Source organism: Oreochromis aureus, linkage group 6 (assembly GCF_013358895.1).
Source record: "Oreochromis aureus strain Israel breed Guangdong linkage group 6, ZZ_aureus, whole genome shotgun sequence".
Taxonomy (NCBI): domain Eukaryota; kingdom Metazoa; phylum Chordata; class Actinopteri; order Cichliformes; family Cichlidae; genus Oreochromis; species Oreochromis aureus.
Window position 1 is genome coordinate 9,422,813 of NC_052947.1, and position 15,864 is coordinate 9,438,676.

Consider the following 15,864-nt stretch of genomic DNA (forward strand, 5'->3'; position numbering starts at 1 on the left):
ACACACAGAGAGCTGACTCAAATCAAGAAAATCTATTTAAAGCCATACATGCAACATGTTTCTCCAGCAGCTGCTGAACAAGTTGAAGCATAAGCATCTCTAAATGTTTCTGCTCATGTTTACCTTGCTTGCCTACTGCACCAGCATGTTTTTAACAGCATTACAGCATCACTTGTGCCATAAACAAATTGCAGCATGTCTGGCGCTTCACTGAATGTGTGCTCATGCAATTTATCCTCATAAAATGTAATGTAAGGTTAGTACTGCTTGTCTCAGTACTGTTTTTATAGTGTTGCCTCTATATACCACCACGGTGGGTTTTAAACCAAACAATCAAGATGTAATTGAAGTGCGGACTTTTAGCTTTGATTCAGGCGGACTGCCTGAAGTGTAGAGTTCGTGGAGAGCAGCAAATGTTGCGTTTCCTTCCTTGAGATGCTCTTCCAGGCCTTTACTGCTGCCACCTTCAGTTGCTGCCCGTTTTTCTGACTCTCTGCCTTCAGTTTTCCCTTCAATAACTGAATAACATGCTCTATTGCACTAATGTAACTAGTTTGGCCACACAAGAATATCTTATTTCTTTGCCTTGAGAAACTCTTGGGTTGCTTTTGCAGTATGCTGCAGGTCATTATCCATTTCCACTGTGCAGTGTCATCTGATCATTGCAGCGTTTGACTGAATCTGAGCAGGAGGTATAGCCATGTACACTTCACAGTTCATCTGACCGTCTTGTCCTTGAGTGTACCCAGGGGCGTGCACCTTGTTGGAAACTCTCTGTACGTGACTCTGATTACATGTTGTGAAGGGTTTTTTCTTAACCATGGAAATAATTTGCAACGATCCACTTCTTTTTAAAAATCCAACACACTGTTTTGGTCACCCTAAATGTTTTTTTGCTGTCACTCATGGCATTCTTCACAATGAGAGTTCAGGTGAACAGCTTCCAAATGCATGCTCAACATCACCAAATCCATTTTTCATGTAATAACAGGGGAATGTTTAGTGTTCATGCAGTGATTTACTGCAAGAAGCAGTGAAAAGAAAGAATTCAATGCTAAACATTAATATTAATTTGCCCTAATTTATATTGGCTAACATTTAGTCTTGTTTGATACTAGTGGCCAACTTGGTAGCCGCATCGTTAATAAGGCTATGAAGCCATTGTGCTTAGACTTCAAGACATGGGTCTCTGAAAATCATTCTTATTTATCTACAACTACAATTCAGACACTAACAGTCACTGTCGATGCCCTTCACAATTTGCGTAACCAACAAAATGAGAAGAAACTAATTAGACTCCTGCTTGTACCGGACAGGACACGGGTTTGCCTCAAGTCTTTGTTAAATACAAATATTCTGACGTGAAACTATTTCATGACAGATTCACTTTAATGTGAATCTTACAGTAAAGAGTATAATGATTAAAGCTGGTGTTTTTATTTCAAGGCAGAGTTGTGTAACTGTTTCCCGTTACTCTCTTTTATCCAGATTAGAGCTGAGGACCGCTTAAAGCCGTGGAATCCCGCCCACCCTGCACAGCCCGAGAGGCTAGACCTTCCACAGAAACCAGCAAGAATAGAGCATCAATTCAGTGATCCCATAGAATCCATGGGAGACCTCCATACTCGCACTTTCCAGCTTCAAGATGACAAAACCCCTTACTTTGTCCGTACCAAAGCTGGAGCCCTTTGCTTCAGGCAGGGGACAGAGGTAGCTACCCCTAAAGAGTACTCTGGAAAATCAGGGGGGTCTGCGGCTAACGGAGCAGTTGGTCGGGCTGTTGCTGCTGGGCAACGGAAACCTCTGGAGCTCCAGCAGCAGCCAACCATAGTGCCAAAGGTCAAAGCTCGGTCCAAGGGCAACGGGAAGCGGCTGGTCAAGTGCGTTTGTCGGCCGGGGTGGCACGGACCTTACTGCGGGGTTCCCACAATGGTGTACCACTCCAATCTGCCCACTAAGGAGCGGCTGATGCCCAGAGAAACCCCGCGGAGGGTGATCAACGCCATCAACGTCAACCACGAGTTTGATCTGCTGCACGCACGCTTTCATGAGCTCTCAGAGGCCGTGGATTTGTTCCTCGTGTGCGAATCAAACTTCACCGCCTACGGAGAGAAACGGCCTCTCAGGTATGATTCAAAGTAGTTTTTTGGACAGGTGCATGTGAAGAGATTATAAAAACCACCCCACCCACCCCGCGGTCAAGGTGTATTTATGTGAGATGTGTAATCCTCCACTGAGCTGCTCTGTGGCCTTCGGTTTAGGACTCTGTAGTACCGGACCATATGCATTGTAAAATAAAGCGCACACTCGGCAAACTTTAAACTGGATTAAAGACACCAGGGTGGATTAGTAGGTCAAAGCAGTCACAAGAACAGTATGTATATATTATGAAGGCCATGTTATGTCATCTTTATGTCTTTATATGGATAAATGAGCTCACATGAGGACACTGTTACACAAGAGAAGCTCCATTTGTGCTCATTTTTTTATATCCAGCTGCTTGGTTACAAACACACACACACACTCCCCAATTTTTTTTCTTTATCCAAGTTGTGACGCCGCTGTTTCAATGAGTCGTTATTGTTTGCAGCTTACCCTCTTTGTTTACAGCCAGCCCTACGCGTGCTCCTCGAGTATCCGCGTGCCGAATAACAATTCCAGTTAGCTTCCTGTGGCGACAACATGAAACGCCTCGAGGGCAAATTTTACAGCAGATTATGACAAGAGCAGCATGATTGACTCTGCGTGTAGCCTTGAAGGGAGAGATCGGTGTGTTCAATCATCGGATGTGACACTGCATGAAGGCGGCTATGTTCTGCGATCGCCGTCTTTCGCTATGCATATCACCAGGTTAATTGAGTTGTTCTTCCGGACAGTTTGGCGCGAGGAGAACGGCTTTTCTGTGCTGAAAGGTGCCATTTGTCAAACAAGTGCCTTTCTGACCTGTTTCTTTATCTCTTCTGCCACATTTTGACAACCTTTTATAAATGGGGTACAGCTGGAATGTATTTGGCTCACCGTTTAACACGGTATTTTTTTCTTCAGAGGGGAAAAAAGTAATAATTACAAGCCTTTTAAATTTGTGAAATCCATTACAGGAAACATCTCATCATGTCACATTATGGATGCATGATACTGCAGGTCTGTTGGTGTGTTTCACACCAGAAGGCATTGTGTAATAAATGTAGTGAATCAGTTTCCTTCCTTAATTTTGTTTCTTGGTACAGTCACCCAACTCCACTCAGAGATGGGGAAACTCGGCACAACTGTAGACTGTGTCCGCAACATGCTCATACACAAATTATTAGTCCCCCTGTGAAATTTAAAGTTTTTGTCCAAATTTTATCAATAACTTTTTCTTTTAACAGAGCAACATAGCATTTCTAAACACACTAAGTTTCTGTAGAGATCATAAATTATTTCCATTTGCACAAAAAAACAATTATTTCCAAGTCAATATTATTAGAAACTGAAAAACTGTCTTTTTCATTGAGCCGTAGGATATTTATTTTTAATGTTCAAAGCCTGTTAAATCAAGTAAAAACTGAGGACTACCTTATAATTTACAAACAGTAAAAAAACTCTTGAGCTGTCACTTGAGAAAGCATCATGCTACCATCAGTTTAGAGTAGAGAATAATAACAGGAGATGGATATACAAATTTAAAAGAGTGTTTCAAGTGTCAAGAACTGGAGTGAGAAGTATCATCAAGAAATGTAATACTACTATTCACTGCTTTTCACTTCAATAATAGTTTTAAAAGGGAAATTTTCACAGCAGTACTAATTGTTGAATAATTATTAATTCTAAATAATAAGTATTTGTGTTACCTGTTAAATTAACACAATCCTAACGTCACAGACGGGCATGTCTTGTAACGTTTGCTGCTTTTGTTCAACATTACCGTTATTGTTAGCCTTATTATTAGTAGACATAGCTTTTACCAGCTACCCTAATGATAGCAAATTGGCTAATGTGGCTAACGGGTAATTGCTAATAGTCAAGCTAACGTTGGCATGTGCACTCGCTAGGTTAAAATGTAGAAACTGTTAGTAAGTGTGAGTAGTAGGTGTTATTGAAACAGAAGCTTTACTGACCTTGAAATTCCTCAGTGTCTTTCGGTGTCGTGAACGTTAGCTACTTCAGCTGATAGTCACTGGAGGGGCTGTCCTGCAAATGAGTGTCTAATCCCATATTAAGTTTTAGTATTGATTAGTATCTAAGGTTTTCTTTTGCGTTTGTGCTCTTAAGCATGAAATACATCTGTAGTTACATCTTCAGTTAGTTAGTGACTGATGATAGGAAGGAGAGCTAAAATGGCAAACGGCAGCCTTACCTTGACAAGAAGAATCTGTGCTCTTGCTAACTTATGACTGCTACATGTCAGTAAAGGAAAGCAATGGCTGCCTGGAACAGCAGGTAAAATTCATCTAAATGCAACGGCATTAGTTAAAGAGCTTAAAAAAATCATATTAGTTTTCGTTCGGATTAAAGAATCCACATAATTACATTTTTGTAATCCCTCCCTCAGTTTCCTGCGGCTCCTTCTAAACGGTACCTATGACTACATACGTCACAAGATCCTGTACGTGTTCCTCAACCACTTTCCGGATGGAGGTCGGCAGGACGGCTGGATCGCCGATGACTACCTGCGTACCTTCCTGACGCGCAATGGCATGTCCAGGGTGGTCGGTGCGCGATCAGACGACGTTTTCGTCATCAACGATGCCGACGAAATCCCAGCACATGAGGGACTACTTTTCCTCAAGCTGTTTGATGGGTGGACAGAGCCTTTCGCCATCCACATGCGCAAGGTAACAGAAGTATCTCAGCTTTTTTGTGTTTTCTACGAGCAGCCAGTTTGTTACATGAAATTAAGATCTTTTTTTTTCACCATGTAAGATTAAGGGAAGAATAAATGTGGTAATTGAACAGTATCTCATTCTTTTTGCAATTCTCCTGAACTGTCTTCTCTCCGTGTGTGCAGTCATTGTATGGCTTTTTCTGGAAGCAGTTCGGGTCCCTAGAGGTGGTGTCGGGCTGCACGTTGAGGATGCTGCGCGACGTGTACGACGGCGACGGCATCAAACTGCGTCGTCGCGAATATTACACCATGCCGGGTTTCCGCAAATACGAGAACGACACCGGCCACATCCTGGTGCAGTGGTCGGTGGGAAGCCCCTTCCACTTCGCAGGGTGGCACTGCTCCTGGTGCTTCACGCCCGAGGGGATCTACTTTAAGCTGGTGTCTGCGCAGAACGGAGACTTCCCGCGGTGGGGCGACTACGAGGACAAACGCGACCTCAACTACATCCGCGATCTCATCCGGACTGGCGGCTGGTTCGACGGCTCGCTGCAGGAGTATCCCCCAGTGGACCCCAAAGAGCACATGTACGCCCCCAAGTACATGCTGGAGAACTACGACAGGTACCGCTACCTCTTGGAGAACCCTTACAGAAAAGAGTCCAGAGCGAATGAAGGCTAGGTGTCAGGTGGCCAAAAAAATAAAAATAAAAAAACATGTGGAAAAAAAAAAACTCGTAGGGCCCAAGTGATTTTGGGGGTGGAACGATACTGATGAACTGCTTCTCTCATTGGAGTGAAACTATATGTATCTCCACCAGGCAGCACTGATGCTGCTCTTTAAAGTCATTACATTGGGGTCAGGAAAAAAAAGGGAACACTGAATCACATCCATGGATTTTGAGAGAGAGCTTTGAGATGAGAGGATATAACCACTGGATAAACAGAATCTTAGATTTCCTCATTCCTCCCCTTTTCCGGGAGGCCCCGAGCTATCTCTCTATTTGTCACCCGTCCTTCCTTCTGTCACCCACCGATTCGATGCGCCTGTTCTCTGAGAGAAAATGGCAGCAAGAAAAAGCCAGGGGTGTTTCGCCGGCAGGTGAAACCCCTCCATGGATCTGACAAACTCTGAAGGGAAGGACCGCTTTGGTTCTGTCTGTGTTTACTGAAGTTTACAGATTGACCGATGTTCCCGCTTCACTCTCCACCTCCAGATGTCTTCCTGTCATATTTGGTGACCTCCTTCCAGACATAAACTCCTGCTCAGATATTTTCATTGCTCCTGAGTGTCGGTAGGACATTACAGAAACCTGCTTAAACCCCCACCACCGGAGCACCGACAGCCAAATGAAAGGGAATGACTCAGTAGAGATGTTTCAGCTCATACATATGCTCACATTCATCTACATGCGCCTTAGAGTTGTCTGCGTGTGCTTGTAAAAGAAAAAAGGAAGCGCGGGATTGGGGGTGGGGTGTATGTGGTTTTTATTTGTATCATATTTTGAGAAAATGGAAAGGAAGAAAGAAACTGAGGGGAACAGGAAAGGAAAGGATGATACTGGGATGAGAAAACCTGAGACAGAAGGCAGGAGGGAGTGTGAGGGGAGTATAATGAGTGAGGAGGAGAACACATGAGTGTTGCAGGGGTGTGTGTGTGTGTGTGTGTGTGTGTGTGTGTGTGTGTGTGTGTGTGTGTGAGAGAGAGAGCGAGAGAGTGTGTTTCCCAGAGCTTACAGGCAGCTCTGAATAAATCATGCCCCGTCTATGGCATCTAAGGCAGTTACTGCCATTATTGTTCGTCCAGTCCGATAGCAGCTGGAAGAACATCACCCTTCAGTTTTTCATCTCTCTCTCTCTCTCTCTCTCTCTCTCTCTCTCTCTCCATCTAGCTCCTCAGATAACTTTGTTTCCTTGGAAACTATGTGGAAAAGAGGAAATGGGATGGGTGTTGTTAAGACGAGTGGGTGGGTTCATATCAGGCAAGGAGCTGCAGCATTCAGATGAGGTCGACCCCGACTTTGGGTCCCTTCGGTTAGATATTCAGCTTTCTGCTCAGCTGCCAATCACAGATCGTCTTTGTCTTTCACTTATCATCCTGATTTTTGTCCTCCCCCTCCTCAAGTCTGTGTTTTCCGCTTTCTCTGTTTTGCAGAATCTCCCAAGTCATCCTCCAACACATACACACACACACACACACACACACACACACACACACACACACACACACACACACACACACACACACACACACACACACACAGTGGATCCTACCTATTCTGTGTGTGTATCTGTTTCCTGTTAATCCTCACAGGAATGCACCATTTCAATAATAGGGGTCTATTTATCTTCTCTCTGCCTCATTTCTTTCCCTTTGTTTTGGGGCAGCGGTTGCCATGGCGATGCCTTTTCTTATGCCCTACAGATGATTATCATCATAAACATTTAGGCAGGAGCGCTCATGCCTCTTGCTTTCTCTCTGTCGTAAACAGCTGTCGATGTGGGATGGATGCCTAGATCACCCCCCCACCCCACCCCAACACACCCACCCACCCACCCGCTCAAGTTGTCTGGCAGAAGTTGATGATGATGTGGAGCCTTGGTATGAGTACATGGGTAGCCCAGTGGGACAAGGATTAGTTCTTGTTGAGGGCATGGAAGTCGTAGCTGGAATATTTACCGTGCCGCGGAGCAGTTAAGAAAGATGTGCGCCGGGCAGACGAGCAGCAATCAAGAAATCATGAACGCATTGATTTTTCTTTTAACTGCAGATTGACCGTATCCGCCATCTGCTCTTCAATGCCTGTCTGGGCTTTACTTTAGCTTCTGGCTTCTTTTGAGGTTAAGACCTCCTCTAGAGGTATAAAAACCACTTTTCTTGTAGTAAACACGGTCTGTCGCTGATGGCGACTGAGAATATATCAAACCTTATTTTGTAGCTTTAATTTAATCAGACACTGACACAGCCATGCATCCAATGCCTCAAATGCTTTTTTCTCATTATTTTCACCCCCTTCAAACTCCTCGATCATTAAAACACAGCTCTTTGCTTACAGTCCAAGGCCATTAATATGTTTTTTGGGGTTTTTTGTAAGTCAGGACTTGTATCCGTCAGTCGGTTCCCTTCTTAGAGCTGGGAGACCTCTTGGTGGGGAAAATTAGATTAGCCAGCAGGCCGCCTACAGTTGTCAGGGCCCGTGCTGCTGCCTCGATGGCAGCGCGGTCTGTGCCGGCATCTGTTAGGGTTTTGGTTTTGATGCTGGGAGCCAAATCCTGATCCAAACCCAGAGGGGCTGCGGCGAAAAAAGAGCTTTAAACAGGATTTGATGAGAGAGCAAGTGACGATAATGCGAGATGCAACACCGTTTGTCTCAAAATGAGATATTTTTTTTCTTCTTTTTCTTTTTATAAATAGTACGTAGGTAACATAATCATGGTTGAACTCCAGGTCAAGTAATGAATGAGGTGTCACACATTCTTGTACTAAAGCTCTTATTTTCTTCAATCTTCTTGCAAAAAACACTGATGTTTTCACTCGAGACTATATCTGACTGAAGTTTCTAATCTGACTCTCATAAAACAAACAAAACCATTGCACTGCACTCATAGGAAGACTCGCTGCTGCAATCACTTTGCACATCTTGCATATCTGTGTGTCGGCTGGCCACTTCTTTGTAAGCAGGATTCGCGCTGACAGATGAGGATGTGTGGACTGCTGAAAGACGAGTCGGGTTTACCTCGCTGGGCCCGTTGCCCCGTTATCACTGAGATCCCCACGACACTTTCCTGAGATCTACAACAGGCTGAGGTCACCGGCCAAGATGGCTGGCCAGTATAATAAGAGGTAAAGGAATACACATGCATATGTCAACCAGACCTGAGCAAGAAAGAAAAATGCAAGCATGAGCCAGAGAAGAAGTATGAAGGGAAACATATTTCAGACTGCAGAAACAGGAGAATTAAAAAAGACAAAGAAGAAGCAGCAGTCTTCTTTTTCTTTTTTCAGTATACAAAGTCGAAGCTTGATGAATGGAGACTGGAATCCAGAAAGAGACATTTTGGAAATAATCCTTCCGCTGCTGTTCCCAGTGACGGACTCATTGGATGAGTGGGGAGTAGGGAGGCAATACACTTGACGGAACGGCTTTGGTTCTTCCACTTTGATGAGGGAGAGGGAGTCATCATGGCGATGAAATAAAAACCATTCCAAATGAAGGGAGCGCCTCATCCTCCCCGTAAAAAGCCAAATCTATAAAGCAGTGACAGTTTAAGTGAAGATGAGGCTGTGATGCTGACGGGCTCGTGTGTTGTCCGCGCTGCCTCCCGGGACTTGCGGTAATTTTTAAAGAGGCTGCCAGGAGTGCCAAATAGGGGTGTCTTTCCTGCTCAAGGACACTTGATTTTGACCACTCAGCAGGCATTAAAGCACTGAGGCATTTATGTTTTTGGACAGCTCTGGCCTGTTGCTTTCTCTGAGTGTTTTTTAGACACCGTCAAACGTAAAGCCTGCACTTCAACTACAGGTGCTGTAGTTGAAGTGCAGACTCGTATAAAAGAACGGGCACGGCCATTGTGACCTCAGCCTTTGAAGTAACCTGCTTTGAAGCCATCTTTTTATACATATTTAACTAACCAAGTAACAACTAACTGCACAGCAAGCTTATTTCTCTGCAAATGACATTTAAAAATGTTCCCACAGAAACCTCCAATACAAATACAGTGGAGGTCCAGTTCATTGGCTTGGATTAGATGAGATGAAGCCCAGTCAGCACTCACCTTTCCACTCAAAGCAGCCACACTTAAAAGCCTTAATGATAAATTTATGTGTCACACTTGTTTATTTCGGCTCTAAAATTTTTAACCCTCAACCCCTCCCTCAGTTTTTTTTTTTTGCTTTATAAATGAGAGAAAACTGGATCCTTGTTGTGTGCGAGCCATTTATTTTCTCTTTTCCATTGTTGTTAGCTTGTTTTTGGCCCACAGGCTGCCCTTTTCCTGCCTTGGATGTTGTGCGCTTACGTTATTATTTTTGGAATAACCGATCTATAACTCCCAATCTCGCCTGACCTTAAGAATGTGAACACTTTCAATATCTGTGACGGGCGTTTTACCAAAGATAAAAGGTTTGAATTTCACTCTGATCAGGTTTTTGTTCTTTTGGCAGTCTGACAACAAATAATCTGCAGTAACACAGCAGCACTGGTTTCAGTCCGCTTAGGAGTTATTAGTAGGAAAGAGCTCGGTGTCATCTCTTGTTTGCTTTCAGTTATTGCTATTAATGGCAGGAAATAACCACTGGGAAAATTTCTGTTTTGAACTGGAGAAGTCTGAACATTGGCTGTACGTGCTGTCAGGGCTGTTTGCTGAGGATCTGTGTGCGCTGTGCTCTGCACTGCACTTCCACCACTTCCTTTCACTTACACACGAGTAGTGCTGGAGGTGTTGGGATAGCCTCCACGCTTACAGATCCTACATTTCCCATAACGCAACTCTGTGACATCTTTTTGCTTCCCTGTTAAATATTCATGTCTTTCACATTCAGTGCTGCCAGTTTACACCACAACCTTGTTAAAAGACATCTCCAAGGCCCGGGTTAAGAGAGGTGATGATCCTGTTACCGTGACATCGCCAGAGTAAACATGTGAGACAACTTACAGAAATCAGAAACGTGAGCCCAACCCCCAGTTATCAGCTCCGCCCTCTTTTCAGCGCATGTATGCTAATCATCCACATATGTTTTGTAGCATTTGGCTTTCGTGTGTATCGTGCACAGATGTGTTTTTGCACCACCCACACCCATCTGCTGTTGTGCTCACAGAGTAGCCGATCGGGCTTACATGCCATCATGGCTCTGGCCCCCCGCCAGGCCCGTGGCCCCCACCGATTGATCTTTTCCGAGAAACATTGGCAGGAAGTAGGCCAGAAAGAGAGGAGGGGGAAGTGCGGAAAGTAGTGCTCCTTTTAGAGAGGTCTTTTTTTTTTTAAGTCAAACTTTATTCATCTCTCATTAATACCTCCTACACAAATCTGGGAAGCTTGGATGGAATGTATGGAAACACATGTGCTCTGTAGGGAGGGGAGCATGCCTGCCATCGAGCTGCTGTTGTCTCGGCCGTAAACATGTAATTATTCTCCCCGTGTAATAGACGGGAAGCGTTCACATTCCACAAACTGAGCAATCGCATTCACTCTAGCAGCTGCACATCGATGTGTCGCCGCTAATTGGAAAGAACTCGGTGTTAAACCACAAGCGCTACAGCGAAACCAGTCTACCCCAGTCTTTCTGCAGTTAGCTTTGATTTGTCAGTAATCCAAACCAATAAACGGTCGGCTCACTCAAACAAGAAAAAAAGAAACTTTTTCCACTTCTATGTGATGATGCTGTGTTTTAAATATGGTTTTATTTGCCCACATTTCGTGACGTGAGATTTCTGCCGCCACCCTAATGCGGGATTACTGTGAATGGGATTTCATGTATCGTTTTTGGTGCTTACAGCATTTAAAGATTAGTGTCACTTCAGTTTTGCTTGGAAATACCAAAGAACCGGTCCTTGCGACAACTATTGACAGTGAGTCCTGTGGATTAGCTGGAGTAAGCACTGATTTCTGATGGAGAATCAACAGCGATCTCTATTTTTACGATATCCCACACACGCAAATATGACAAAGAAAACTAGTTGCAAGCAAGGAAATTTCAGTGAACGAGTCCTTTAAAGCATTCAAGTGTGGCATTCACTGTCAAGTAAAAGCTCCCTTTTTTTGTTTACAGTTCATCAAGTGGACGCACTCGCTGCAGTTAAGCAAAGCAGCCGACTGGTGTAAAAGAAAATAAATTGCTCTGTCACACAATGTCACATCAACAAAGAAGCACATTAACATATTAACCAGCAGTTTAGAAGCACTGTGAAATGTGAAATAGTGGAATTGGCTGGCAAATTCAACCTCTGTAAACATGATGGGCTTTATCAAAGGAATGTGCCTGGAATTTATAGGACAGGTGCGCGTGTCTGGGTGTGTGTGCGGGTGCGTGAGTGTACATGCTTGTAAGTCAGGAGTCATAACACTTGTGAATGTGTTCCAGGACAGATTGTTGGCAAGTCCGGGCGTCCATATGTTGTGACACTGCAGATCAAAAAGATGAAAGTCAGTGGAGCACCGCGGAGACAGATGGACGCGGTGACACATACTGTACGTGCGAGAAAAGTCAGGCAAGCAGACAGGCCGACACCTGGCCGCAGATCAAACGCCGTCAGAAACCGAGGCGGAGGTTGGCGCGTACGCGTTTGTGTGCCATTGACGACACTCTGTGGCCAAAACTATGACGACATCCCCCGTCAGTGTGTTTATGCGTTTATGCTTGCTGCTCGTAGGGAGGTTTTTCTTGCAGCCTGGTCTGGGAAATAAATAAATTAAAGAAATTAAATACCTGGGACTAGAATACTAGAATTAAAAGCACTATTTATTCAGAGTTTACAACAAAAATAACTCGGGATTTGGTTTAACCGGAGTCCGTCTTTAAAGAGCCTCTTTGCTTCTCCGCAATGCTGCCATAGTGAAAATGGCTGCAGTTCACCTAGAGGGCGCTCATGAGAGCTTTGATGGAGTAGCGGTGTATGCTGCTAAAACAAGAACGAGAGAGAGAGTTAGAGCGATTCTTACAATCAGACACATCATTTCCACCTTAACACCCCCCCCCTTTCATGTGAAGTCAATCAGTGTGTCTGTCCTTGTGGAGTTTTTGTTTTTTAAGTTTTAATATTGTTTTCGGGTTTTTTGTGAACATCTGAGAAACGCAGAGATGAGTGTCTCTGTTTTTCTATTTGACTTTGTTTTTGTACTTTTTTTTTTGTAATTTCATCCTCTTGGCAGCTTGATATTTAATGTCTTTTAAAGGCTGTGTGTGTGTGTGTGTGTGTGTGTGTGTGTGTGTGTGTGTGTGTGTGTGTGTGTGTGTGTGTGTGTGTGTGTGTGTGTGTGTGTGTGTGTGTGTGTGTGTGTGTGTGTGTGTGTGTGTGTGTGTGTGTGTGTGTGTGTGTGTGTGTCAGCTCAATAGCACTGTCTCAGCCTACTGCTAGATTAACTTCCCTCTCAACCTCACAGATCTTTTACCTCTTTTGATGCCGTAAAGGGGACGTCGCGCTGTGGCGGCCATTTTTTTTTCCTCTCTGGGATTGTTTATTTTTTGGGCTTTTTTTAAATTTTATGACATCATCCTTTCTTTGTGACAGCACAACATAACCACCTGATTCACGTATGTGTGTTTAAATCTTTTTTTTTTCTTACTATGTTGATTTATGTTCCCATAGTAGGTCTCTCTCTCTCTCACTCACACACACACACACACACACACACGCACACACACGCACACAGTCCAGCCTCTGTATTTAGTTTTTTTCTTACTGTGCTCTGATTGTGTCCGAGTCCTCTGCTGGTCGAACAGTCAGACTACTGTAGGCGCTGTGTTTGTGCCCTCGCTGTTATGCGATCGCTATGAAGGCTCGCCATTGTGTGACCAAAAAACATTTTTGTCGTTGCTCAGCCACTCAGAACCGGTTTGGGCCAGAGTCTTGACCCAAGAGAAACCCAAATGCCATTTATCTTCTCATGTTTTGTGTTCCTGTGTCTGTCACACAGCAGTGTGGTGCTGATTTGATGCTTTTCTTCCTGCTTTGTGTGTGTGGTGTTTTTTGTTTTTTGTTTTTTTCTCCTTCAAACAGACAAAGATGTCAAAAATGATCAAAACATATTTGGAAAAATAGCTTTTTTTATTTTGAATTGCATGCTGAAACACAGAGACTACTTCTGCCTACAAAACTATGAATTGCACCTTAACTGTTGGATGTGTTTTTCTTTGGGTGTTTTTTGGTTTGTTTTGGTTTTTTTTTTTGCATACACATAAATAAATGCATGGGGGGTGCGTGAACTGTTTGTTTACTTCTGAGATAAAAAACGTAATTGCCAGCGTGTCAGGAATTCTGTATATCTTAAAACAGGGTTGTTTTGTTGTGCTTATCAATGCCAGATTTCACTGTAACTGATTCGGTCACCGGTGTTTGGGGCACAATGGCTTCACTAAGCAGCTTCAGAACATGCTTCTTTTTTTTTTTTTCAAACAAAACAATAATCAGTGTTTACGGGTTTTTATAAAAATTTATTTTATTCAAAAACACAGATTGTATTTAAAAGATGATTCTTTTTGCTGCTGGATGGTTCGCCCCCTGCTGGCCATGAGAAGAAATGTGGCTATCCATCTTCTATATACAGTCAGTGGCCTAAAAATCTAACACAGCATTAATCCAACAAGTTATCAACAAAGCAACATCTGCATCTGCTTCTACTGGCCTGTCCTCACACGGTGACTGCTAGGAGGTTTTCTGCTCATCCCTGTCATAAAGCACACACACACATCCACCTGCCGTCCATCTTGTCCTTGCAAAAACCTACAAATGCGCTAGCATACACAACACACACGTGCACATATCTACAGTCGAGCTTCGGCAGATGACTGGCACTCAGCATGGCGTTGCCACCCGGCCTTGTGTCCCCAGGGGCAGAGCCATGTCTGCAGCCAATTAATCAACAGGGCAGTCAGCCACATCCATACCCATCTGATGCTCACCAACCTCCCGCCAGTGTGCCAGATTTAGCTTTCCCCTGTTTACACAGACTGTGTTTGGTTAATAAGAAAGGAATTTAAAGCGCTACATGACAGGGATACTGAAAATGTTTTCGAGGGGTGTTTTTTTTTTGTTGGAAAGATCCCAGTGAAATTGTCTGGGTTGCAGCACTTTGTTGTTTTTTTTGTTTCTTTTTTAAATATTATTATTATTTTTTGCTAAATGATTGCATTGTTTAAGAAGTCAAAACATGTTTGCAGAGACTGTCGTAAGGTTTTTCTTTGTTGTGCAGTGGCATCATATGACTTTACCACCTGCGACGTATGTAATATAATTACAGAATTACTGCCTCCCCTGCCTCTTCCTGTCCCCGAGCACTGATTATGATTGTAAATGGTCACATAGTTTTATTTTTTATATCATTGTTGGGGCTTAAATTTAGTTTCTTCTTTTTTATCTTTTTGTTTTAGAACAGTTAATGGGTCTCTGTGGGAAAGTGTGTGTTTGTGCCAGCAAGAGTGCACGTTTGTGTGTGTGTGTGTGTGCAGTTGTCTTACTGTATGCGTGCGAGGGATGATGCAGGCTGTACGTTGTTTCGTGGCTCCTGTTGCACATCGGCCCCTTTGCCCGTGTTCATCATCGTGCCAGTGTGTTCAGGTGTTCCCTTGCCTCTGCGTCCATTCATCCAAAAGAAGAGCGAGGGAGAGAACAGGAGATGAAGGAGGAGGATGAGGAAGAGGAGAGTGCAGAGGGGCTTTTTCCCCTCAGAGAGGGGGGGAAAAAACAACCAAGAGAAGATACTTTTGAGAAAAAAAAAGATATTTTTCTCCTCTGCTGGGTCACAATGAAGAGTGTAAATTTTTAAATTAACTGAAAATGATGAATTAAAAAAAATCATTTGTTCTCTATATGAATGAATATGTTAACCATGAACAAAAAGTAATGACTTCTATGACAAAGACATATAATAAATTAATTTTAAAATTTTAACTCTGAGTTCTTCGAGGCCTCTGTTGAAGGTGTTTGGCTGATGGGAAGTGTGTTTTAATAGATTACGGTGACTTGCATCATCTCACTAGAGGGCAGCACTGCAACACACATTGCATCTCATTAGGATGCATCACTCTGAAAAGCTCTGGACGCATTTTAATAGCAAACTTTTAATGATGAAAAATCCTAAGTGCTGCAGAATGAACATTTGTGCACCTCTGCAATGATCATAAACAAATCTATCATTTAAAGTGTTTTTAACTATAAGTCTTAAATCACAAAGATTTTGACAGAGTAACCACTTTAAGGTTAGAGCTCAAGGAACAATGGAGGTTATTTGGCATCTTTTAGTTTAAATGTGCAAATGATTGCATCATAACATGCAACAAATAGGGAGCTCTGATCCGACTTTTGCTGTCAAAACAGCCCAGACCCACTAAAGCATGGAGTCCAC

The 15,864-nt window shown here is 43.4% G+C and overlaps 1 protein-coding gene across 7 annotated transcripts in view; it reads left to right on the forward strand.

Annotated features, from left to right (window-relative positions):
• mgat3b (beta-1,4-mannosyl-glycoprotein 4-beta-N-acetylglucosaminyltransferase b) overlaps positions 1-15,410 on the forward strand; it is a 65,715-nt gene extending 50,305 nt beyond the window's left edge. For all 7 annotated transcript variants that reach the window (XM_039613046.1, XM_031751111.2, XM_031751109.2 and 4 more), the window contains 3 exons: positions 1,489-2,126; positions 4,532-4,814; positions 4,988-15,410. In XM_039613046.1, coding sequence (XP_039468980.1) covers positions 1,489-2,126; positions 4,532-4,814; positions 4,988-5,485 — 1,419 coding nt within the window. In that variant the 3' untranslated portion in view covers positions 5,486-15,410. The remainder of the gene's footprint in view (positions 1-1,488; positions 2,127-4,531; positions 4,815-4,987) is intronic.
• Positions 15,411-15,864: the final 454 nt, after the last annotated feature.